The sequence below is a fragment of the Epinephelus lanceolatus genome, chromosome 1 (assembly GCF_041903045.1).
Source record: "Epinephelus lanceolatus isolate andai-2023 chromosome 1, ASM4190304v1, whole genome shotgun sequence".
Lineage (NCBI taxonomy): Eukaryota > Metazoa > Chordata > Actinopteri > Perciformes > Serranidae > Epinephelus > Epinephelus lanceolatus.
Genome location: NC_135734.1, coordinates 18,396,246 through 18,419,266, shown reverse-complemented (window position 1 = coordinate 18,419,266; position 23,021 = coordinate 18,396,246). Strand labels below are relative to the sequence as shown.

Sequence of the window (23,021 nt, the reverse complement as noted above, 5' to 3'; positions counted from 1 at the left end):
CCCCTAGTAAGAATTTTCCTAGTTGACCAGTAGTCGTCATATAGGGCCATTCATCGACTAGTCATCCACATGTTTACGCTATAAATCTAATTATTAAATGATATATTTTGGGTGGGGCAACACAATGGTTTTGGTTCAAGGTGTGAGAAAGAATAGTATCAGTAACACTGTTAACATTGTGCTACATTACAGAGAAATACAAAACCGTACTAATGAACCTTCATTAATATAGGCCTATATTTTATCTACAAGTGCATGTCACACACTGAGCGAGCCGCCTGTTAATGACGCTGTCGGCTAATGGGCATGTAGCTACTTCCATGTTTCAGATGATACGTCATGTTTGTAGTCGACCAACGAAGATGAGTTTACATATCATCTTGGATTCGTCCTTTACTTCTCAAAATGATGCCACACTTTGGATTTCCTGCCGGACATGTTATTAACTAGCCTGTGTGATAACGGCAGGTACCAGCCCTGGAAATTAATGTGACTTCTGTCTGACTGCTGAGCGTGGCCACTTCCTTTGTCTGTCCTTTCAAATTAAATTCCTACATGGTCCAGTCATATAGGTTTTGATTTATTTTGACAAGGTGCAGCTCCTAATTTTTCACGTTTCACGTTTGTGTTTTTTGTTTTGTCTGCGACTAAGCGACCAATGAAATCTCGCTGACTAATGACCTTTCTGGTCAACTAACATTTGGTTGACTATTAGAAGGCAGCCCTTACTGCAAGATTGCCTAGTTTGGCAAAAAACAAATGAAAAATGCTGTCAGTTTTTTTTGCTAATACGTTCAGTATAAACATTTTTGTGACTTGCTTGATATTTTAATTAGCAACATTTCCTCATTATGTTCAAAAAGACCACTATTCGCTCAGCATTATGTGCCCCCCTATAAAACGTATTTGCTCTTTCAAATTAGTAGTAGCCTATGTAAAAGCAATTTTTTAGGAGACAGGTCCGGCCTGTGAGTGTTGAAACGTAACCATAAAACACGTTTGTCAAGCTTTAGATGCTACAAGCTTATATTATATGGAAAAAGTGGATATTGTAGAAAAACAAATTCATTATTGTCATCAAACTCTCCACTGATATCTTCAGTGTCAATATTTTGCAACTTGGCAAATATGTGATTTGGCAAAGTTATCGTGTTAAAAGAATAGAAAGTGTAATCCTGGTGCCATTATATTTTGTAATGACAGTATTTGTAGAGATGTGTAGTATAGAAATGTAATTTCTAGGCAGCAGTGTTATATAAAGGGACACTTGACCTCATCTGACTGGGCTGTGGATTTGACATGACTAGATGAGACAAGAGAGGCTGGGTACCCCTGGATTAACCTTCCCAACAGGAAATTAAGTAGTTGACATTATTTCCATATCAGCTACCCACAACATTAAAATGTTGCTTACACGTGCATCTGTAATAACAAAAAGTGCAATATATAATATAACACTTAGAGATAAAAGTGCTATTTTGGGAGTATTTGTTACGTTGTGGTCTGGTATTGCTGCTGGATCTGAACACATCTTCCATTACTGAATACACTGGATGCTGTGGGTGCCCGTGCTCCAAACACACGTGTGAGTGTCAGGCGTGTGAATCAGAGGCTCGCGTGTGTTTCCTGTGGGACAACGCCGGCATGTAGCGTTAACACGACAGGCCCGGAGAGGACGAGGAGGTAGCCAAGCTGTCAGCGGCCAGCTCCCACTTCGCCTAATGAGAAAGAGGCCCGTTAATTAAAAACACCAACAGGCGGAGCTCCCCAGTGTCCCGCCATCAGGACGACCCGGGGTTAAAGACACGGAGCCGAGAGGATGGGAGGCATGCTGCTTCTACATACACTACATGGTGCTGCCCTCAACAATAAATAGCCCCCAGTATGCAAGAAGAACAAAGCAAAGCACAACTGGAAATAGCTTTAAGAGGAAGGGGCTTTCTTTAAACTGCACTGTGCTCGTGTTTATTTGGCGGGGGGAGGGGTCTGTGATGATCGTCTGCTCAGCCCTTGATGTTTCCAGAACAAACTGTGGTTCTTTTGTCTCTTTGTGCTCGTGTTAGTAGCATGGCAGCAGGGAACAATTTGTCAATGTCTGCACAGAGACTTCTGTGATCCAAAAAATGAAAATAAAATTACCCAAAAGCCAGTGCATTAAGAGGTTTTTTTTCCTTGCAGCTTTAATGTTTACCACATTGTTCACTAAAAGAACCCTTCAAATGCTTCAAATGTATTCTAATATCATCACTGTGCAAACCCACAGACTAATTGTCCCTTGTGGATGACTTTTCCTTTCTTTCCCTGAATTTATTTGAATTCCATTTAAGTTATTATTTTTTTTCATTAAGTTAGAAAATTTCCAGAGCAAATATGCAAAACACCTGCAAATACAGTGTGAAGAATATTTGCCTCAGATTGAATCGTGTCACCGCAGCCTATCGTGCAATCGTCTTTGTAAGTGTTTTATTAAACTGTCAAACACATGAATCATTAGCCTTGATCTGCAGATTGACAGTTTGTCAGCTCTCTGACAGTGGCGTGCGCCTCACTGTCAACAGGGGGTGGCGAGGGAGCGGCTTACACGTTCCCCACGGCTTCTTCTTCTTCCTTGCCTCCTGCGTCTCCATCTTCCTTCCACCCCCACATGTCAGCCCAGGTGCTAACAAAACCGAGGATTGTGGGTAGTCTTGGAACATATGGAGCAGGGAGACGGAGAAATGAAGGGTGGAGGGAGGGGAGGGGGAGGGCGGGGGGGTGAGAAAGAGAGAGAAGCTGTCAGGGAAATGTCTATCCCTGTCACAGCAGCCAGAAGAGTGCGATGGACGAATGGATAACTGCTATTTCAGACTGCCAGGGAGAAAGCACAGTCAGATTTGATGTGTTTTGCGGGCAGATTGGCTCTCGCGCAACAGAATGCACAAATCGTCGCATCTCTAAGCCGCAATTTTTGGTCTTTTTTTTTTTTTTTTTTTGCTTGCGTATGGATTGCGTTTGTGTACAGAGGAATGTTCCGTTTGTTCAGTCGCTGAAATGCTGTTCACTGTGCACAAACACGCGCAGGCACACACACAAACACGAGCAAATTCCCAGTGCGGCCATGTAGACAGAGTTTCAGAGCTATGGCTGCAGGCTTACTCTCTCTCTCTCTGTGTTTGTGTGTGTGTGTGTGTGTGTGTGTGTTGTTTTTGGCTATCCGCTGGTGATTGGTGCAGCCCCCTCCCATGTTTCTTTCTCTCCTTCTCTGTCCTCAGTTCACATAATATAATCATCTCTCTCTCTCTCTCTCTCTCTCTCTCTCGCTGTATTTCAGGCTGTGCCTTCCTCACCTACTGTGCCAGAGAGTCGGCCCTGAAAGCCCAGAATGCATTGCACGAGCAGAAGACCCTGCCAGGGGTAAGTCATACACGAAGAAACGCCATGTCGACCCAGAAGCGAAAATCTTACATAAACACATCTTGGATTCACTCCGGCAGACACACCAACACAGATGCTCATTTTTAACATATAATGCCGTATATTCATTTCAAATCAAAGGGGACTGACTGTCTTTGCCATGCTTGTCATGTTCTGTTTATCACTGGCTGTACACCAGACATGAGCACAGCCCTTCTTTCTCTTAAATATCAGCCCCCCCCTCTCTTCCACTGCCTCCCTCTCTCTTCACTTTGACAGTCACACACACAAACCCATAGGGAGAAACCACACACAGCATCGCATCATAGGCATACTATTTATAGTCCTTCCTCCAGTTTGTGTAAATGAGTGTGTGCCTCCGTGTGTGTGTGTGTGTGTGTGGGCAAGTGTGTGAGAGATAGACGGAGAAGGATGAGAAGTGGGTGAGTGGGTGGATGTGGGCTATTTTGTACATTTACGTGCACGCTCTGCATCATGAGTGTGCATCATGAATGTACATCACGACAGCGTATCTTCACAACAGATGTTCACATGCTGTGGATTTTTGCACTCACATGTACACTGCAGCTGGAAGCAAAGCATGTCTCGTTTCAATGCACAGCTCCTATTCATGTGCGCTGGAACGAAGGGTTTTTGGCGTTGTGGTAAAGAAGAGGTAGATATTCAGTTGTTAGTGTGTGTGTGTGTGTGTGTGTGTGTGTGTGTGAGGGATTATATGCATTGTGAGCATTTTCTTTAGTGTACACATGATTTGATGATTACATGTGCGCACGTCTGTAATACGTTTCAGTTAGTGTGTGTTTGAGCGTGCATGCACCTGATTGCACGTGCGTCCTATTCTTGCGTGTGTGTACACACGCAACCCGCCTGCGCATGTGTGCGTATGTGCGTGTTAGGAAGTTTTGATGCGTCTCTGTCAGGCCTGGCTTGGTTTGCTCTGTTCGTTTTTAATGACGCCTCCAGGGAAGCTGACAGTCGCCGTGTTGAGCGCACAGCCTTTGATGTGAGTGATTATGACATCACAGACGTGCAGCCGAGAAGAGCGGAGGAGTGGGGATCCGTGCTCTCAGTTTTTTTTTTCTCTTCCACTTCCCAGTGGCATATTATTCAGAAAGAAAGAGGGAGGGAGAGACAGAGACACAGAGAGAGAGAGGAGGAGAGATTAAATATTTGGCCAAAACCAGAATGCGATTTTGTGTTCACACAAAATGTGCTGCCGATTGATGTTTTTGCCTTTGTTGCTATTGTTTGACACAGACCTGAAGAGATGGGCACAAAAACAACCTTTTATAAGGATTCTGTCTTTACATGTTTAAGGGAAAGAGACTGTATTTGGCTTCACACGCTACATAGTAATGCATCAACAACGTTTAATCAGTCACTTGCAATCAACATTGCTTTAGAAGGAAATGCTAATTAGCACTGCCTTTGCCAGCGGAGGACAGTCTCAGGTTTGCATTTGATCGATGGTGAGCGTTAAGTAAACAAAGGTAATGCCATAGGACAGACCTAGATGCTCAACAAACCCTGAAGCCGAGCGTTTGGAGAGGCAGACCAGGAGACTGTCTTTTGTTGCTGGTGGAGGTAAAGCCAGCAAAACAGAATAAATGAGTTCATTAGAAACAGAGCGAGGACTTGGCCCTGGGAAAGGCAGTGGGACGTTTTATGGCACACAAGTACACTCTCTTTCCTCCGTTCCTTTGGGGTTTTTTTCACCTACCTTCTTTTCTTCCTCCTTCCATCCTCTATCAATCCCCCACTCACAGGCCAACACAACCAAAACCCTGCAAATGAAATCCCTTTTTTCCCCCTTAAAGCCTCTTTCCCCTTCACTTCGCGTCCTGATGCGCTTTTTATCGTCAAAGTTGCTCCCCAACCCTTACATTTAAAAAGTTTTCTGCCGTCTTTATTCTTTCGCTGCCAGGTGAGCTGAGAGAAGAGGGGATTTGGCTTCCTAGAGGAAATGCCCTGTAAGCATGGCTGTAGGCTGTTGGTGTAGCTCAGACAAAGTACTAAGGGCTGCCTTGTGTGTGTGTGTGTGTGTGTGTGTGTGTGTGTGTGTGTGTGTGTGTGTGTGTGTGCGTGCGTGCGCAACTGAGCAGGTGCAGTGTCAGGAGAGACTTTGGGTAAACAAGCGACAAGCAAAAATACTGATGTTAAAGTGACACTGACATTGAACTATTTGTGATAGATGACAAATTGTTTTCACATCCCTCATTCATAGTGCCACAAACTCAAGGTACACAGGATTATGCTGATGGAGAGTAACTTTCTGCTAACGTAATTAAATCAACTCTACTGACACAGAAACAACTGCACTGTATGAGGACACTCAAAACACTCAAGAGGTACATAATGATAAGAAGCACCAAAAGCTCCCCGCAGCTTTGGATGGATCACAGACCTCGCAAGCACAGGCCCAGGGGTTCAAGGGGGCCACAAAGGTGGTGTCTCTATTTGGAGTGACTGTTTTGAACATTTTTCATTGGTTCAGTAAAAAGTAGGGTGTCCAAATCATGCTTTTTTTGCTCCTGATCCCAATCCAAGTCCTTCAATTATGAGCCAATTAGTCCTGATATTTATTTTTTTATTGTCTTTTTGTTTATTTTCTCCAACATTATTCAGCTGCACAGTGCACACTTCAAGTACAATGAGCCTATCATAAAACTTCAGTTAAAAGCCGAGTCTCAATTAAACAGTGAGTCCCTTTTAATGGCCAGGTGTGGCTACACATTCTGACCAATAAACCCCAGGTGTGTCTGCCACTGATGCTGCAAAGCACTTCTTTTTTATAGAAGTTCTTTGGATGTATTAAACCTCTTGAAGCCCAACGAGTTGTCGGCTACCTGCTTCAGCTAACATTAGTTGGCTGCTTAGATCGCCCATACAAGAATAAATGTTTGTCAGTATGGACATATACACATCATAAGCTTGGTTAGATTCTCTACAATTTAAACATTCATTGTACTGAATCCATGAGCACCAACGTATAATTCATTCAGATTTGCCGGACTGGTATGCAAGAGAGATGAAAAAAAAAAAAAAGGTAGTGACTCCTTGCCTCTGAAGCAGTCATGACATCTGAACTTGGATCTGTTTCTTGATTATTCAGCCTACATTCCTTTAGTCCATGGGGGTCCTCTGATCAAAATAATCAAAAGGGGTTTTCATAGAAATTAAACCAATTTGTGAACATTGTTTTAACAATACTGTTGTGTCAGTATGCCCTGTGTCATAACTCTCCCTCTCAAATGAATGATTCATAATCAATATGTTATAAGGTAGCCTTATATTTTGTACAAGTAATATTCATACTGGTTTAAATAAACAATTTGATAGTGGGCTACTTCCCATGTTTGCTGAGCAAGAGTTTTGTGTGAAAGGAATTAAAGGCCTGTCCCATATAGACCCCTGTCCAAAATATACACCAGCTGAATTCAGTGATTGAAGCAAATACAAGCCCGGGTTATTAATTGAAGTTCTACGGCACACTGAATTTAGTTAAAATAAATACAAATAAAAACTAAAACCATAGACTGTATAAAATAATGGCCGGAGCCACCGTGATATCACCCATTGGTTTGTGGACTCCTGTTTTGAAGCCTCCAGTTCAGCATTTCGTCGACACCATCTTGGATTTTTGGAGTCAGAGCTGACCATATTTGGATGAGAACATCAAGCTGTGGAGGAGGAAAGGGTGGATCTGATCCATAGACTGCTGCAACGCCTCGCAGAAATCCTGTCACTTACAGTAAAGCAGCCCTTATATATGTGTAAATTTAAGCCTTAATAAAATGCAAACAGGTGAGTTACATGAAAATTCATCCCCTGTACAGTTGTCATGAAGGGGGACATTAGCTATAGAGACCAAAACTGCTGTTCGTACCAGGCTGTAAACATGTTTATGTCTGCAGGAAAGTTGGGCATTTTAACATGGGGGTCTATGGGGATTGATTCCCTTCTGGAGCCAGCCTCAAGTGGCCAATCATGGAACTGCAGTTTTTGGCACTTCGAAATTCAGCTTTAATTTCCAGCCTCAGAGGTTGCCACTTGAATATAACCTGTACCACAAGTTTACATTGAATGTTTCCTATAATATATTGAATAACATATTTATTTTTGTTGTTGTTGTTTTTTGCAATATATATATCACATATAATGTGGATCTGTTTTGCCAGGAGTCTTTAGACAGCTTCTTAAATCTCCAGCATGAAGAATGTACTAACATCCAGATGTAGTTTTCAACCAACAGCAGCACTTTAGAGCTGTAGAAAAATGATAAATTCCCCCCCCCCCCAAAAGAATTTAATTATGTGGTTACTGTCTCTTTCGTAACCTGTCAATTCTTTCCAGTGTGGAGAAACACAGTCAATATAGTGCAAGATGTCCATTGAAGAAGTTTTGTGTCCTTAGCTGAAGTACACAGCTATTGAGCGGATAAATAGAGAAGGTTGTTTTTGGAGATAGTGACGTGAGACAGGCTTAAAATGGGGCGCGTCCCAAACGCCGGGCCCTGGCTGCCATATTTGTGATCCTGCGCTCCAGTTTCAGACTCGTACTACAGCAAGAGGCATTAAAAAGCCTCTATTGATTCTGGCAAAAGTCCTCACGAGTGGGAGGATGTGTTTCTGTAAGCGCACGTGTGTGTGTGGTTGTGTGCGTATGTGCGGGTCACAGGGTGGAGTTGCAGAACTCAAGCTAGTGCAGTGTGTGTACAAACCACAGGGTACAAATACCCACCAGCAAATCCTCCCTCACACACATAAATACTCTCTCACGCAAAAAATAAATAAATAAAATAATAAAAAAAAACTGATCTGGCATCCACTCAAACACACTGTCAGATTTACAGTATGTAGTGCTGAGGCACTACCATGTGCCCCCACACAGTGCACAAAAAGAGCATGCACTCCTGAATACTTAGCACCGTGTTCCAAGTTGGAATAATGCATAGAAATATACACCAGCACGCACAGGTACAAAACACACCGCTGATACTCACAACACATGCGCTCACTCTCCAAACCCGTCTCTTGTAACGGCAATACAACACTCCTCGTAAACACTTCCATTCAACAACATGATACTCTGATACTCACAGAAAGAGAGAGGGGGAGAGAAATAGGGAGAAAGTAAAAGAGGGAGCGAGCGAGAGAGAGAAATACGGCGTCGATTGACTCGCACTGTAATAGTGAGCCAGATGAGAAAATATAGAACACTGTGAATCAATGCGTCATTTCAGAGCGCTTTCACACACACACACACACGCACACGCACACGCACACGCACACACACATACACACACACATACATAATGGGGCACATATACACACAGAGTTTTCAGCCTAGGGGCAAACAAACAACAGAAAAGACAGAAAAGCAAATGAATAGCAGGAGGGAGGAAAGAGGAAGGGGCTGATGAAGGCAGGTTGGAGAGAGTGGGTGGATGGAGGGAGTGGGAGGAGAGGTATAGTCGAGGTGCCTCCATACCGACTGATTTGTGTCTGTTTCTTTTTTCGCCCCCCGTCCTTCTCTCAGTTGAGATAATGCCAGGGCAAGAAATCTATGGCATTGATTGGCTGCTGCGACCCAGTTTCATGGCAGCTTTTTCTCAATAAGTCGCCCTCATTGGTCGATAACTGCCAGGCTCCACAGGTGAAGTGGGTGAAGGGGTGTTTGGAGGGAGGGGGTAGATGGTGCTCCGTTATGATTTGTTTTCCATAAGCATGCACAAGTACAGTAGTTCACTCCTTCTTGTAGATTTAGATTAGTGGTGCAGTGTGCAGGAGGAATAGCTGCACATCCACATGAATAATGCCACAGGCCCTGGAGCTAAAACATCCCCTCCTTCTCCCCAAGCCATCACCTCATCAACTATCCTAATCACCCTTATCCAAGAGAAAACCGTTTGCCACATACCACGCTCCAATTAATGAATCCACAGTCATTGACAGAATGCTGGAGCGATGCACAAGCGTTAGCCCAAAACGACACCGGCACACGGCATCAATGGGGATAAATGCTTCACACACAAAAATGATTTTTGTAAACTCATAGACCCAATGAGCAACTTATTTCAGTGTGCCTCACAATAAACAGAAAGAGCAGCAGGCACTGGCAGTAGTCAGTGTAACAAAAGAATAAACAGTATCCAGTGTCCAAACCGGAACAAAGCTTTTAAGTGAGGCAGAATGCAGCCTGAATCTGGCAGGTCATAAGCCTGCAATAAAAATTCAAATGAGTCTCCCCAACAGACAGTACAAAAGCAGAGAGACTTCCTGAAAGCATTGTTTGTAATGAATTAAACACAGATTCCACTATTTGTTGATAAACTCATCGCTCAGTCTTTTTTTTTCCTAACATCATACAGCCTACCTGTTATTGGATCATATACACTATATGGTCCTGTCCACACAAGTTTGTTTTGGTCTAGGGCTATATTTTGTGGTTAGGCCCCCTAAGCCCAGTTTAGACCCAAGTTTTGCCACCAGACAAGTTGAAAAACCTATCTCCGCAGCAACAAAATCTCTATACCTCTGCTCTGATTTCCCGCTTTTCAGGCTAATTCCATAGCTTAATGTCATGTGAGATCCCTGCTACACTTCACTAGTAGTGATGAAAGGGCGAAAACACTTCAGATGGACAGTATTCATAACAAATACATCACAGTAATTTAAATGAACAGCGCTGATTAATCAGTCAATGAGTATGTGTGTGACATGCACACATACAGCGAGCAGCAGCAGCGACCCACCGTCTGACACCAGCACACCGAGGACAGAGACCGATATACATGTACATGAGACCGACGCGGGTGACGCAGAGATGGAGGGCAGTTGTCAGAGAACGCCACAGCAAGCAAACACGCTTTCTGTTGGCAGTTTAACTTAAGCAGCGGACTTCGCTACAAGCAGATTGGCTGTTGAAACACGTGACATGCCTCACTTCTGAAACCAGCTACTGGCAACTTGACAAGCAGAGTCGCAGGCGGCAACATCAGCTGGCTTACAGGGGGAATTTGCTACGTTTTAAGTGGATATCCGATCAGTGTTGATGGTAAATGCAGTCAATTTAAGCAATAATTTCCTCAGTGTGTGCTGCACTGACAAAGAAGCAGAGGTTTTCTGAGTTTTCCTTCTTCCACAGTGCTTAGGATGCATTGCATCTGAGCTCCTGACACTCCAAATACCCCCAAATACTCCCCAAACCTGTCCAGCATGTGAAGGTGGGTGTCACAAACACGGCTCTGCTTACAAAAAGTAAGCTCAGAACGGCCCCGAAAGACTCCTGGCTGGGGCTTGGGGATTACTTGGTGCTGATTGGATATACTCAAGGAGGGATGTGACGACAACAGAAAGCAACAAAATAGCCGGCATTTTTACAACTCAGCAGATGAGGGTTAGCTCGTTCATATAGCTTCCGCCGCCATGTAAAAAAAAACTCACTAAATGGCCCGTGAAAAAAATATTTTTTCTGGCGGATATCTTAGTTACAACATGATTGAGCTAGCAAAGCAGTTTTGTGTTGATATGTGTGGTATTTATTCAGTTTTGGGAAATCACGATGTCTAGAAAGCATCAGCTGACAGGGACAGCTAACAGCAGCAGCAAAGCTAACATCAGGACGTCATCTGTTGAAAGCCTCCCGTTGTCGGATACGACATGAAACTACTCCAGTTAGCTCAATCATGTTGTAACTAAGACATCCGCTGGAAAAAATATTTTTTCACGGACCATTTAGTGAGTTATTACAGACACCGCTAAAGGCTCACAGCTAACGGTATCCCTATGTCGCCCCGGTAAATGGTCGCGCAATGATTACGTCACATCCAGAGCCCGTAACTTTACAAGAACCTTCCTCATACTCCGCTCTCTCAGTGGAGACACGGCGGTTGAGAGGGCCGAGCGAGAGGACGTTCCTGTAGTAGTTCCTGCCCCTCAAATAGTACCAGGAACTTCTTCAGTGGAAACAGGCCTACTGTATAGTGCCTGGAAGCTGTATCACCACCACAGCCGAAAGCTCTCTGTTGGCCAAAACATAGCATTAGGGACACAAATACTCACTCCATGATCATCTGCCCTTTTAGCTCCACAGGACGTGGTTGTTTTTTCAAATGTATCTTTGCGATCCTGAAGAAGGTTTCCAGTCATTTTCCAACCAGCCACACTTGGCCCAACAATTGGCAATTGCCAATATGTTCAAGCATTTCATTTAAACTCAACAGAAACAAGATAAAGCTCACTAAAACTATCGTGGTTGGTAAGCCCACTGTTTCAAGAACAGAGAGAAGAAGCTCAGCACAGTGATTCTGTTTTTGTTGGCATCAGAGGGCAATTTGAGCAAAGACACCATTACTTGCTCTTGCTCTCAGCAACTGAGGTTTGGGATGGTCCCCCACCAGCGGTGCCCTGTTACGGTTCAGCTTCAGCATGTCCGTTGTCGGCTAATACAGTGTAATCCATAACATCCTCTGCACTCATAATAAATTATGCCATTTCACTCGTGGATATGCAGCTAGTTTGCAATGTATGACAACTAGGAAGATTTGTTTGTGGATGCATCTAGAGCACGCCCTCCTGGATACCCAGAGGTGGAGACTAGAAATACAAGCCGAAATAGCTTACAGTTCTTCCAAGCACAACTGACGTCACGGGTTTGCGGAAAACCAACACAGCCACTGTCTCAGCCCTCAGAGACACAGATAACACCAATAAATCATGTTGTTTTATGTCACACTATACCCCAAATTTAATTGGATGAAGTTAATGTTGAAAAACGGCAAAGTTTTCCTTTAAGTCGAACTGAGACCTGCCCCTGCAACTTTTCTCTACCATGTTTTAAAATAGTTTTGTCTTGTCCCGAATCTTTGGTCTGAACTGGGCTTTAGTTTCATTTAATGCTACAACATACAAAGCTATATTAGAGACAATGATATGATTCAAACCATGACAACAGTTTGTGAAGGCCTTTTTCCTGTTTTAACATGACAATGTGGAAGAACGATTCTGAACAGAGCCCTCACACCTCTGGGATAAACTGGAACAGTATCACCCAACATCAGTGGCCAATTCTTCTAATGCTCTTGTGGTTGAATGGGAGCAAATTCCTGCAACCATCTTCCAAAATCTTGAGACTTTCTAGAAGAATGGAAGTGTGTCATAGCAGCAGATGAATGCCCATGTCCAGCCAAAGTGTTTGTTTGATGGTTGAACAGTGTCCAAAACACTCCCCCGACATTGTTTCAACATCTGTGTTGTGGAGCCTGCATCTGACCATTTCGGAAACTTTTCAAAAGTGACCATCCAACATTCACACCCACTATGCAGTAAGCCATAAACACTTGACCGAACAATGTGTCCTATGAGCTAATTTGCTTCGAGCATAATGCCCACACCCTTACAAGACACAAGACAGCAACTACAACCAGGATGACTTACAGGGGCCTCATTACAGAAACTTCCTAAGTTTTCTATCTTATCTCGGTATAGGGTGACATTTGGGATTTTTGGTATTGGATCAAGAAACATGTTTCCTTATTACATTTAGGGAAAAAAAACTATCTCAGGCTCAGATTCCCAAATTTAAAAAGTGAGCATTTTAAAAAGCTTCACTTTATATAACCGAAATGTTCAAAATGTTCAGCCATCACATTTGGATGTAGTGTTTGGTCGTCCACATACTTTTGGCCACTTAGTGTCGTTTTGGTTAAACCCCTTAAAGGAGTGAAGCATGAATGGTGTCATAATTGTAACAAAGATCATTACAAGCCTACACACCATCTTTTGTCATATAAAGTCTGAATGCTCCCATTATCATTGGGCTCCAGGCCTGATGTTACAACCTCCCATTGCCAAGTGGAGTTTGAGCAGATTGTACAAATGAGAAAAAATCATCTGTCTGGAGGCAGCACTTCACTTTAGTCCAATAATCCAACTAATTTCAGAAGTGGTGCATGCTACCCGCTGGGCCAGTGGACTGATGATCCATATGTGAAATGACACACCTTTATACAATTGAGCCATATTGAAGTGCATGCAATGTCATAGCAGTAACCCAGTTTTTGATCTCACTGTCTCATTTAAAAAAGCGAGAGTTTGGAGATTTCGCCAGGACTCCCCAGTGTGACTATTCAAAAATGAGAATTTAGCAAAATGCCCCATTATCACTCTCCATTGGGACATGTGTTGAGACAAGTCTTGATGTATTAAAGCTTATTATAATTTCAAATAACACGCATTCTTCCCCTTTTAAGACAATTTACTACAAATTGCTGCTGTCAGAAAAGATGGAGTTCTCAGCCAGCAGTCCTAAAAAAAGTGTGATATGCTCTCTAAAGGAATGGATTGAGCTGTCTGGGCAATTCAAAACACCTCTGGTAAGTGCCATTATTGGGTGATTCAAATGTTTTTGTATTTGCTCTAAAAGCATGTCCCCACTTCAGAAATTTCAGAGGTGCCATAGCTCTTTTCAGCATCTCAGTCTATTGCTGGCTCAAGCTATTGTCACAGTCTGAAATCAACTTGTCCTTTCCTTGAGTTTGTATTGATCCAAAAAAGCATAGCCTTACAGCGCACCAGTGAGTCTTCATCCTCAGCAGCCCGCTCCACTGAGCATTTACAAGTGTTAATGTCACTACTGGCACTTTAGGACTCCTCCATGTACTCACCAGAATGGAAAGTGGTAAAAAGAAAGTAATTTCCAGGTACAAATGATTCACTTTTAGGTGGGAAAAAAGGAAAGGAAGTTTGACAGAAACTTCTCTCTGATATCCACATTATTGTTCAAGTGCTGAGAAATCATCCGGCCAATTCTTGCGTGATTAGAGTTGTTTCATAAAAGCCCTGCACTTCCTTATTCTTTCTAATTGATATAAACGTAGCAGTGGCTGAAGCTATCACTGGGGAGAGGACAGAGGCATGGGCCGCCGCAGCTGGAGCTATTCCTCCTCCAAAAAAAAAAAAAGAAGAAAAAAAAAGCTTTAATAGCATCTTAACCAGTGTGCGCCCGGCTTCAGCCCTGGCCGTGCGTATATTACATAGATTTAAGTACCTCCATAAGCTGGTTGTGATAGTCATTCTGCCATTGTCATAGTTTTAGCTCCTGCTGCTGCTTCTGCTGCTGCTGCTGTATTGAGTCAGCTTGACTCCAGCTGCTTTGAAACATCCTGCCAGTTCAGGGATTTTTTTCTCTGAATAGTTGTATGTCACACTGCTGTATCTCTTTGTTTTTTCCATGCTCTTGAGCCCCCACAGTGCAGTATGTCTCTCCACAACAGTAAGTGCAGTGTCGTCTGATATATTTACTGTAGCCTCTTAAGTTAATTTACCGTGCACATTAAATGTTGAGAAACAGGCAACAGATAACGATAAACAATAAGATGCAATAAATCAGTCACACGTACAATATAATGTATCTATTAGAGTGGTGTTTTATTGATCATTGGAGGATATTATGGCTCATATTGTATACCTTTCCTGTCTGTCATGCATTAGCGTGGCTCTGCTTTACTCTCTTTAGTGCGGGAAAGGGCAGAGGCTTTGAAACACCGGAGAACATTTCTCTTTCAGTGGATTTATTCTCTCCTCGGGCTTTTCAGGACTCTTGCAGCTTTTTTCGTACAGCATGAGGCTCGCCATACTTTTGTACTCTCTATATTAGTCTTAGGTTCTTTCTGGTAGTTTTACTCAGACCAACTGCTGATGTGAAACTAAAGTTCACTGAGAATAGTTGACTAAAAGCCCTTTGTTGTCATTAGAAGTCTCTTTAAAATACTCTATTGAATCAATAAACATTATGAATCACTTGTTTTCCAAAATTGTCTGATAGAATTTCAAAATAAAACTGTTCAAGGATTTCAAAATTGGTGTTAAAGTTGCTTTCTAGATGCAACGCTCCTCCTTTGGTAGCAGTATTTTTAAAGTGCTACTTTGGTGTAAAGCCAGATAACAAATAAATTATTTCACAATGACTGCAGAGGAAAAAAAATCACAAGCCCGTTTTGAACAAGGGCTTTTATAATGAGAACAACTAAAAGAAAAATTATTGTGTCAGTTCAAAGCTAAGGGCAATTATCATGCAGTGCTTGCATTGCTGTTTTCTCTGTCTTCTTTCATCATAACCCTGATGGCAGAAACTATTCAAGGAATGTATAAGTGATTACAGAAGAGCTAACAGTGTGGCAAGATGGAAACATATAGGGAGTTATTAGAAGACAGTGAGCCGTAGCAGGTTAGGGCTAGAAACAATAGCCATTGATTTGTTGCTGGTATTGTACTGAACGTTTTTTAAAACTAGGACTCAGTGGCGAGCCACGCTGCAATATTAATGTTGTTTTTCTTCTTACAAAAGTTCTTATGAAGCAGAAACTCACCCCACAGTTTTCACAGAGAGATTTTATTCTTCTGTAAATACCTTTATAATGCACAATGGTAATGTGCCAAGAAAAACCAAAACCCATTTTAGTTTCTGACCTTCAGCACCTCACCTTTGCTGTAGCTGCTGGAATATTTAATACAGCAATTTCAATTTCTTCGTTTGGCCATATCATCAACAGAGTGGGAAGCGGCGCTGGGAAATCTTGTTCCATACCCCGCTGTAGCAGCTGGCGAGCTGGTGGCCGACAGATGTGATAATGACACAACGCACCAGCTGAGGCTGGATAGCGGGCCACGACTCAGGCAGCTTTTAATAATTGATGGCAGCCAAGGCCCTGGATTGGCCAGTAATTGCATTACAGGTCACTTCTCAATAGCAATTTGTGAAAGTTGTGGTGATGTGTGCCGGGTGGCGATCAATAGGCACTGTCCAGAGATGCAGTGTTTCCCTCCCTCTCTCTCTCTCTCTCTCTCTCTTTCTCTCATGCTTTCTCTCTTTGTGTTTGTATGAAGGCCAGAAGTCTGGTGGAAACATTTTCTTTCTATGTTTTCTGCCGCAACAACAATGGAGATGCTTTCAATCCCCCAATCAAAATACCAGCTTCAAGTTGAGACTTCAGTCACTGTGAGTGCTGTCATCGACACCTTGGATGTACTGTTCATTCAAAGTATCTTTGATGCTATCTTAGAATGTGTCAGTGCAGTTAACTTAAAGGAGCACTTCACCAATTAAGCACTGCACACTTACAAAAAAAAAAAAAAAAAACCCTGACGCCCACATTACCCACAATCCAACTTGAAGGACAGTTTGCTCAGTGACTTGTCTGTGTTATACTAATGGAGGCTAGATTTATTGTTTTCAATTAGACACTTTGAGCCCCTAGCCTCAAACAAAGTGGTCTTAAACCTACTCTTAATCCCCAACTGGCTTCAACTCAAGTCATCACTTAGGTAAGCATCTGTAACTATTGCCATTTTCATTTGAAATGGATTCTAGCTCTGACTCAGATGGATGACATTCCTTAGTCCATCTTACTCCCACCAACAAAGATCTGATTAGTTCAGAACAGAACACCTCTCCACAACACCACTATGTAAATAACTAAAAAATAAAAGCAGCTAAGGCTCAGGAAGAGCTTTGTCAAGCCTGAGAAAATAACACCTTGTGATGTCATCCAGGTTATCTCAGCTTGAGTTTGGAGGCTACAAATTCACGACAGAAAGACTGTGTTGCAAACTCATGTAGTTTTGACGAAGTTCAAATTCACCAGGTATGTAGGGTCAAACAAAAAGACTTAATTTGCATGATGGGAAATGTAGGATCCACTGACCCACACAGTGGACTAGAAGTCAGGATATCTCATCCCCTCCTGCATGAATTTTGACTATTGTGGTTTTAATCTGTCTCTTGTGAGTCCCACACTTTTTTGGAAGTGCAATACAGCTAAAAGTACAGAGTGCTCCTTTAACATAGCAACATATGGCTCACATGGCCAAGACAGAAGTGATACTTTTTACATCTTGCATTAAAATGCTGATTACATTTATGCCTGGTCTTCATATTTGTCTTAATAGTCCACATTCAGATCTGATCTCTTTGTCCAGCTCAAACAACTGAACAGTTGTTGTCGTTCTCCACCAGAGCTGGTAGAGTACTTTGATTACTTTTTGCAGTAACGAGTAACCTAACGCGTTAGTTTGCTGTTTGAGTAATCAAATACTTCAGTAGCCTACATTTTCAGACAAGCCATCAGTACTTTTAGAACGCTGGTCCTTCAGCTAAGAAACAGCAACAACTGTCTTTTGGTTCTAATAACAGAGATAACGTTAAACCTATCAGTCTGAAAGAAGCCATGAAGCGTGTGGCTAACGTTAGCTATGTGGTAGAAGAAATGCTGCCGTTGTCTACGGTGGAGTCTAAAAAAAGGTGGAGGAGGACTCGCTGACAGACAGGCCAGACTCAGGACTTGCATTATGCCTGGTACACGCTACACGACTTTTCTGCCCATTCTGAAGGTCACTATGTCACATTACACGATTGTGGAGTCATAAAATCGTGCCGTGACTTGGCCAACAGACATGACACACTACACGTGTGTGATGTCATCGGGTTATTCTTGTCCTAGTTTTATTACTTTAACTATTAATGTTATTTGAGTCACTGTCATGTTCATGTTCATGTGCCAGCCGACATGTTGTTGTAGTCACCTAAAAGCGTCAGCAGATGGCAGGAGCTACATTTGAAGCGCCTTATGTAAACTGTCAAGCTACTGTATCTTCCACAAAATTCCTACAAATGTTTCAGAATAAAAGCCTATTTAGAAAATGGAGGGATTCTCTCCGCAGAGGTTATAAGGGGCTTTTAATTTGAAACAAGTGTTGAGTTTGAAATGACGGTGCGATATGTTAACTTTATAAAGACAACGGAGCGGATAAAAAGTAAATATATAATCACACAGAGGGATTAATAAATAATGGACCGTCTATAATGTAGTTTGTTTCAAATGAAGCTGGGAGCCTCTGCAGTTGTGGTGAGTAAAAACCCCGCCGCTATTTGTTAATGTTATTACTTTATGTCCGACCATGAGGATGTACCATTGTTTGCTAGCTTGATGCTAATGACAGTAAGGTTAACTCAGCGGGTTGAGAAAGTGCCTCTGCTGTTTCACACCATCATTTCCCCCTTTTACTCTGTGTGGTAACATCCCTAGAGGAAATATTAAAAACGCCGGGGTGTTGTTGTCATACAGTTGTCTATGGCAGCAGATCGTTCTGTGTTTCTACTGGTCAAAGTGACGGCTGTGATGGGAGAATTGGATCTCAGTGAAGGGCAAGTGGTCCATAACTTTAATTTTGGAGACAAAACAATGTAGGCTTAGCGCCCTGTGGTCCATTGCCCAATAGGAAATGTAGAATATTCAAAAGTACTTTAAAAGCACTTGAGTTACTTTTATGAGGGACTAACGTTGGAAGTACTTTAAAAGTAATTGAGTTACTTTACTCAGGGAGTAACTTTGTAAAGTAACTGGTAACTTTTCAAAAGAAAGCATCGCAGTAAAGTAATTTGATTACTTTTAAAGTAACCCTTACCCAAGTCTGTTCTCCACCATTTGCTTAGCCATTGCTTCATAAATGGCTTGGTTGCAATATGATTTGCCAAGTTTTGCTTGTTTACTTTGTCTGACCAAACTGAACACAGGCACTTGGTCTCACCTTGACTGTGGCCCATAAAGTATGCAGCCCCTGTGATCCAAACCAGCCCTGCCCCCCAATAATGAAGCTAAGAATAAAGAAAACTTGTTTGTATTACTTTTAAAAATACATAATTATATAGGGTGCACATCATGCTGTTGTCTCCATCTTCAGACCATGAACTGTCGTAAAAAGTTAAAAATCAATTAAAAAAAAAATCTTTACTGGCCCAAAGTTTTCTTTGAAACATCCGTCAGAGCCAGTCAAGAAGATTTAGGAGGCAGCAGTGAGGTCAATGAGCATGAAACAGGCCCACCTGATGGTAAAGACAGGAACAATAGGCTACATTACAGATGATGGAGGCACAGCAGTGGTGTCAGCATCAAATCAGAGACAAACCATTGAGCACCACAGCTTTAGTGTCGGATGAGGGTGAGCTGCAGCTGCCTCCCTGGTTTGGAACAGTCATGTGCAATTACATATTTCTGCACTCATAGTTCTTGTATGTGGCTTGAAAATACAGCTGCATTTATGTTTGTGTTCAATGTGGTCACAATGCACCCCTGACCACCTCCAGAGGTGGTTCAGCTGATTGGATCACTATCTGTCCTCAGTGCATTTTGGGTGCATTTCCACCTGTACTTCCATGTGGTCGAGCACTATCCGATTGCAGTCTGATCATCCAAAATGTATTCTAAAGCAGGGTGTAAAGGGGGTCAGTGAGTGGAAGACAGCCTCCAGTTCAAGAGGTTAAAATTGCACAAGAGCTCAAACTCAGCCTCGTCACAATGCACAGAGTACTTTTACAGTGTAGCACAGCCTCTGAGCCCTGTGCCCCCTCTGGCTCCCCGGCTGCACTCATTCTCATGGAAGTTATTTACTGTTCCAGCCACAGACTCCCTCCCCCTGACACACACACATACACATACAAACACACACACTCTATGTTCCTTCTCTTTCTCTTTTCTTGCTCCCATTGTTGATATCTCACCCGCTTTGACATGTAAACTATCACTGTGTCATCTCACTACATCTGGTGTTCATTCTTTCTCTCTCTCTTTCTCTGTCTCCTTCTCTTTCTGTCTCCCTCTCTCTTCTCCTCCTCCTCCTGTTTCCCTCCTGCTCCCTCTGCTGTGGCATGGAGAGCAGGAGCAGAGAGAAGAGTGGAGGAGACAGTAGATTTTGCATGCTCTAAATACAGCCTCTACGTGTGTGGGGTGCTGTCATCAAAGGAGAGAGGGGACAGGGGATGGTTCAGTTCTTTTGTGATAGTGTGTGTGTCTGTGTGTGTGTGTGCAACTGTTTGCATATGTGACCGAGTGTGCATTAATTTTAGCTAACATCAAAGATGCTCCCTCATCCATCTCTCTGTCTTTCCTCCCTTTCTCTCTTCCTCCCTCTGTCACTCTCTCTAATCCTCCTTTTAGCATCATTTTGTCCGCATTGCCTCCTTTTTTTTCTTGTTTTCGTCGTTATGCTCTGCCTTTAGCTTGCCTGTCTGTTTTGGTGTGCCTCACCTCTCTTGCATGTGCTTGGCGGGGTGTGACAGCATTGAGAAGTCACCAAAGAGGTAAATGATGATAGGCCATCCATCATGCTTTATGGACTCTGTATGGTGCTGCCGTGGAGAGTGGCTGCACTGTGCAGTAACTCAGAACACTCTGTCCCTCCATATAACCTGGCAGGGGCTCCGCCGCTCGCCTTCGCCTCTGCTGGGTGAGTGTTTATGTGTGTGAGACACAGGAAGAGCGTCGGTCTGACTCACCCACTTAAGTGTTTCTCTGTGTGTGTTTGTGATTCAGTGTGTGTGTGCATGCGTGTGCGTGTGTGTGTGTGTGTGTGAGGGGAAAAACAGAAAGAGTGTTTGTCCACACTGCCAGATTGTGTGCAACGAGCCTTCATTATGGCCTGATATGCCACTGCTGGGAGCATCAACTCTGACCAGCACAGGCAACGTGTTCTGTGTGTGTGTGAGAGAGAGAGAGACAGAAAGAGAGAGAAAGAGAGAGTAATAGTGAGAGACAAAGGGCTTGTGTGCATGTGTGGTGTGTTTGTGAGAAGCAATCTTGGCAATTTGTCTTACTGCATGATTTTATTTATTTTGATAATTAAAAGTAGGCCTGCCACGTCTTTCTTAAAGGGCAGCTTCAGATTTTTTTCAAGGCTATCTTCATACAGTACACATGCTACATGTTGAAAGAGTCGGTCAGTGTTATCATCCCTCTCCATACTGGCCATGTAGTGACATCATCCTAACAAAATTAGCATTAAAGGTGTTTTCATGCTGAACGGAAAGCAAATTTTAGACCCAGCATGATTGCATATGAAGTCAATGCAAAGACACAAGTGGATGGGAATTCACTCAGGATGGTGAAAATTGAGTTCAGTGAAAAATCTGGGCTTATCTTGTGGGCTTCATGACAGCTAATGTGTGTAAAGTCGGCACATTGACTGTTTGAGGCAAGTAAACACGCTGCAAAAATGCTCTAGTGGTCAAATTTGCATCAATAACGCAAGGTAAAAACTTGTTTTTTGTTGTTTGCTGAAGCTTATCTCAGGCTTTAGCAATCTAACGAGGCTTTCACACCAGGGACATCAGTCCAATCCGTGTGATTGATTAGTGTTAATGCTGAGCACTATGTTCGGGCACGGTACGTCAATCTGTGCCAGGGTCCACTTGAAAAGACTGGTCCTGATTACAGTTTATGTGTACTTGGTTATAGTTTGCATCAGTAGTGAAAACCACCTGTACGAAAACACAGAAGTGGACTGCTATCTAACGCGAGTAACGGTTGGAGAGTAGAGTTGCAAAGGCTTTTCTCAGTGCCGCCGGTATCCTGAAGTCTACATATGTGCGCAACACCCACCAAGCTCATTCCTTAAACTGTAGAGCCATGGGTGATAAAGTGGGAGCCAGGCGAGAGGGTCGTTTTTGGCACTGTCTCCAAAATAAGAACAATAGTAGGCATAATGTGAAGACTTACTCCAATGTATGGGCTTGGAATCTTTTAAAAACAAGTGTTATGCGATAATGACAAAAGTGTAGTCGGGTACCAGAACAATATTACTAACGTGAAAGCTGTGCAGCGGGGGAGTGGGTAGGAGGGGCAATTGTATTTGGGCATTGTACGAATAATTAGCACTTGATATGAAAATGCCCTAAGTTAGCCAAATCAAGTGGGCCTCCTCTACAGTTACAGTCATTACTTAATTCTTTTTATGGCTGCATGTAATTGTTGTAGTGGTTGGACACAACCACCAGGAGGGAGTTGCGTGTGGGTGTGACTTGGCTTATTCAGACTACTAAATCATCATGATAGCTTCAGAGGAGCAAGGCCCATGGATTTTGTCTCCTATTTTCTTAAAATGTAGATAAGAAGGAACCCTTACCTCTCTCAGCACACATATGGCACGTGAGTAAAGACCGACTTGAAAGAATCAGAACCTGTCCTTTAATAAAGCGCACAAACGTTATTTAGAATGCAACAACTGTATCAGCTGGCTTACAACCATCTACAATCTCAACATCCTTCTTGCTTTCTTGCAGCTTCCCTTGCAATCGTTTCCCTTTCTACCCATCATTCCCCCCTCTCCATCCCTCTCTTCCATAGCCTCCTCCCTCTGGTGAGCCCTTTCACACTTTTCTTTTGTCACCTTTCCACATGGAAGAACAATTGTTCTGACGGAGTTCACTCTGTCTCTTTCTCTCTCTCCCTCTCTCTGCCCTCCTCTCCCACACCTCCTCTCCTCGCTACCACTCTTAGATCCAGAGGGAATCACACTGTCTGAACCAAATGTGCCACAAACTTGTCAGATGATGTTTGTTTTCCACCCTCTTCCCGTACCTCTTTTTCAGTGCGCGTGTGTGTTTTAACTCCGTCTACATATTTGACAAAGTGCTGTGACATCCGCCGCACTCGCACGTCAACTGAATGAAAATTCGCAGCATCATTATTGAAATAGGAGTCTGCAGAGGGGGTTGAAAAAAGAGCGGCGGCCAGACTGAGTCACAAGGTTTGTGTGATAATAAGGTTTGTATGT

At 42.9% G+C, this 23,021-nt stretch overlaps 1 protein-coding gene across 11 annotated transcripts in view; it reads left to right on the top strand.

Moving 5' to 3' along the window:
• Positions 1 to 23,021, top strand: part of celf4 (CUGBP, Elav-like family member 4) — a 106,156-nt gene that overhangs the window by 25,139 nt on the left and 57,996 nt on the right. For all 11 annotated transcript variants that reach the window (XM_078166904.1, XM_033626389.2, XM_033626392.2 and 8 more), the window contains exon 2: positions 3,311 to 3,393. In XM_078166904.1, coding sequence (XP_078023030.1) covers positions 3,311 to 3,393 — 83 coding nt within the window. The remainder of the gene's footprint in view (positions 1 to 3,310; positions 3,394 to 23,021) is intronic.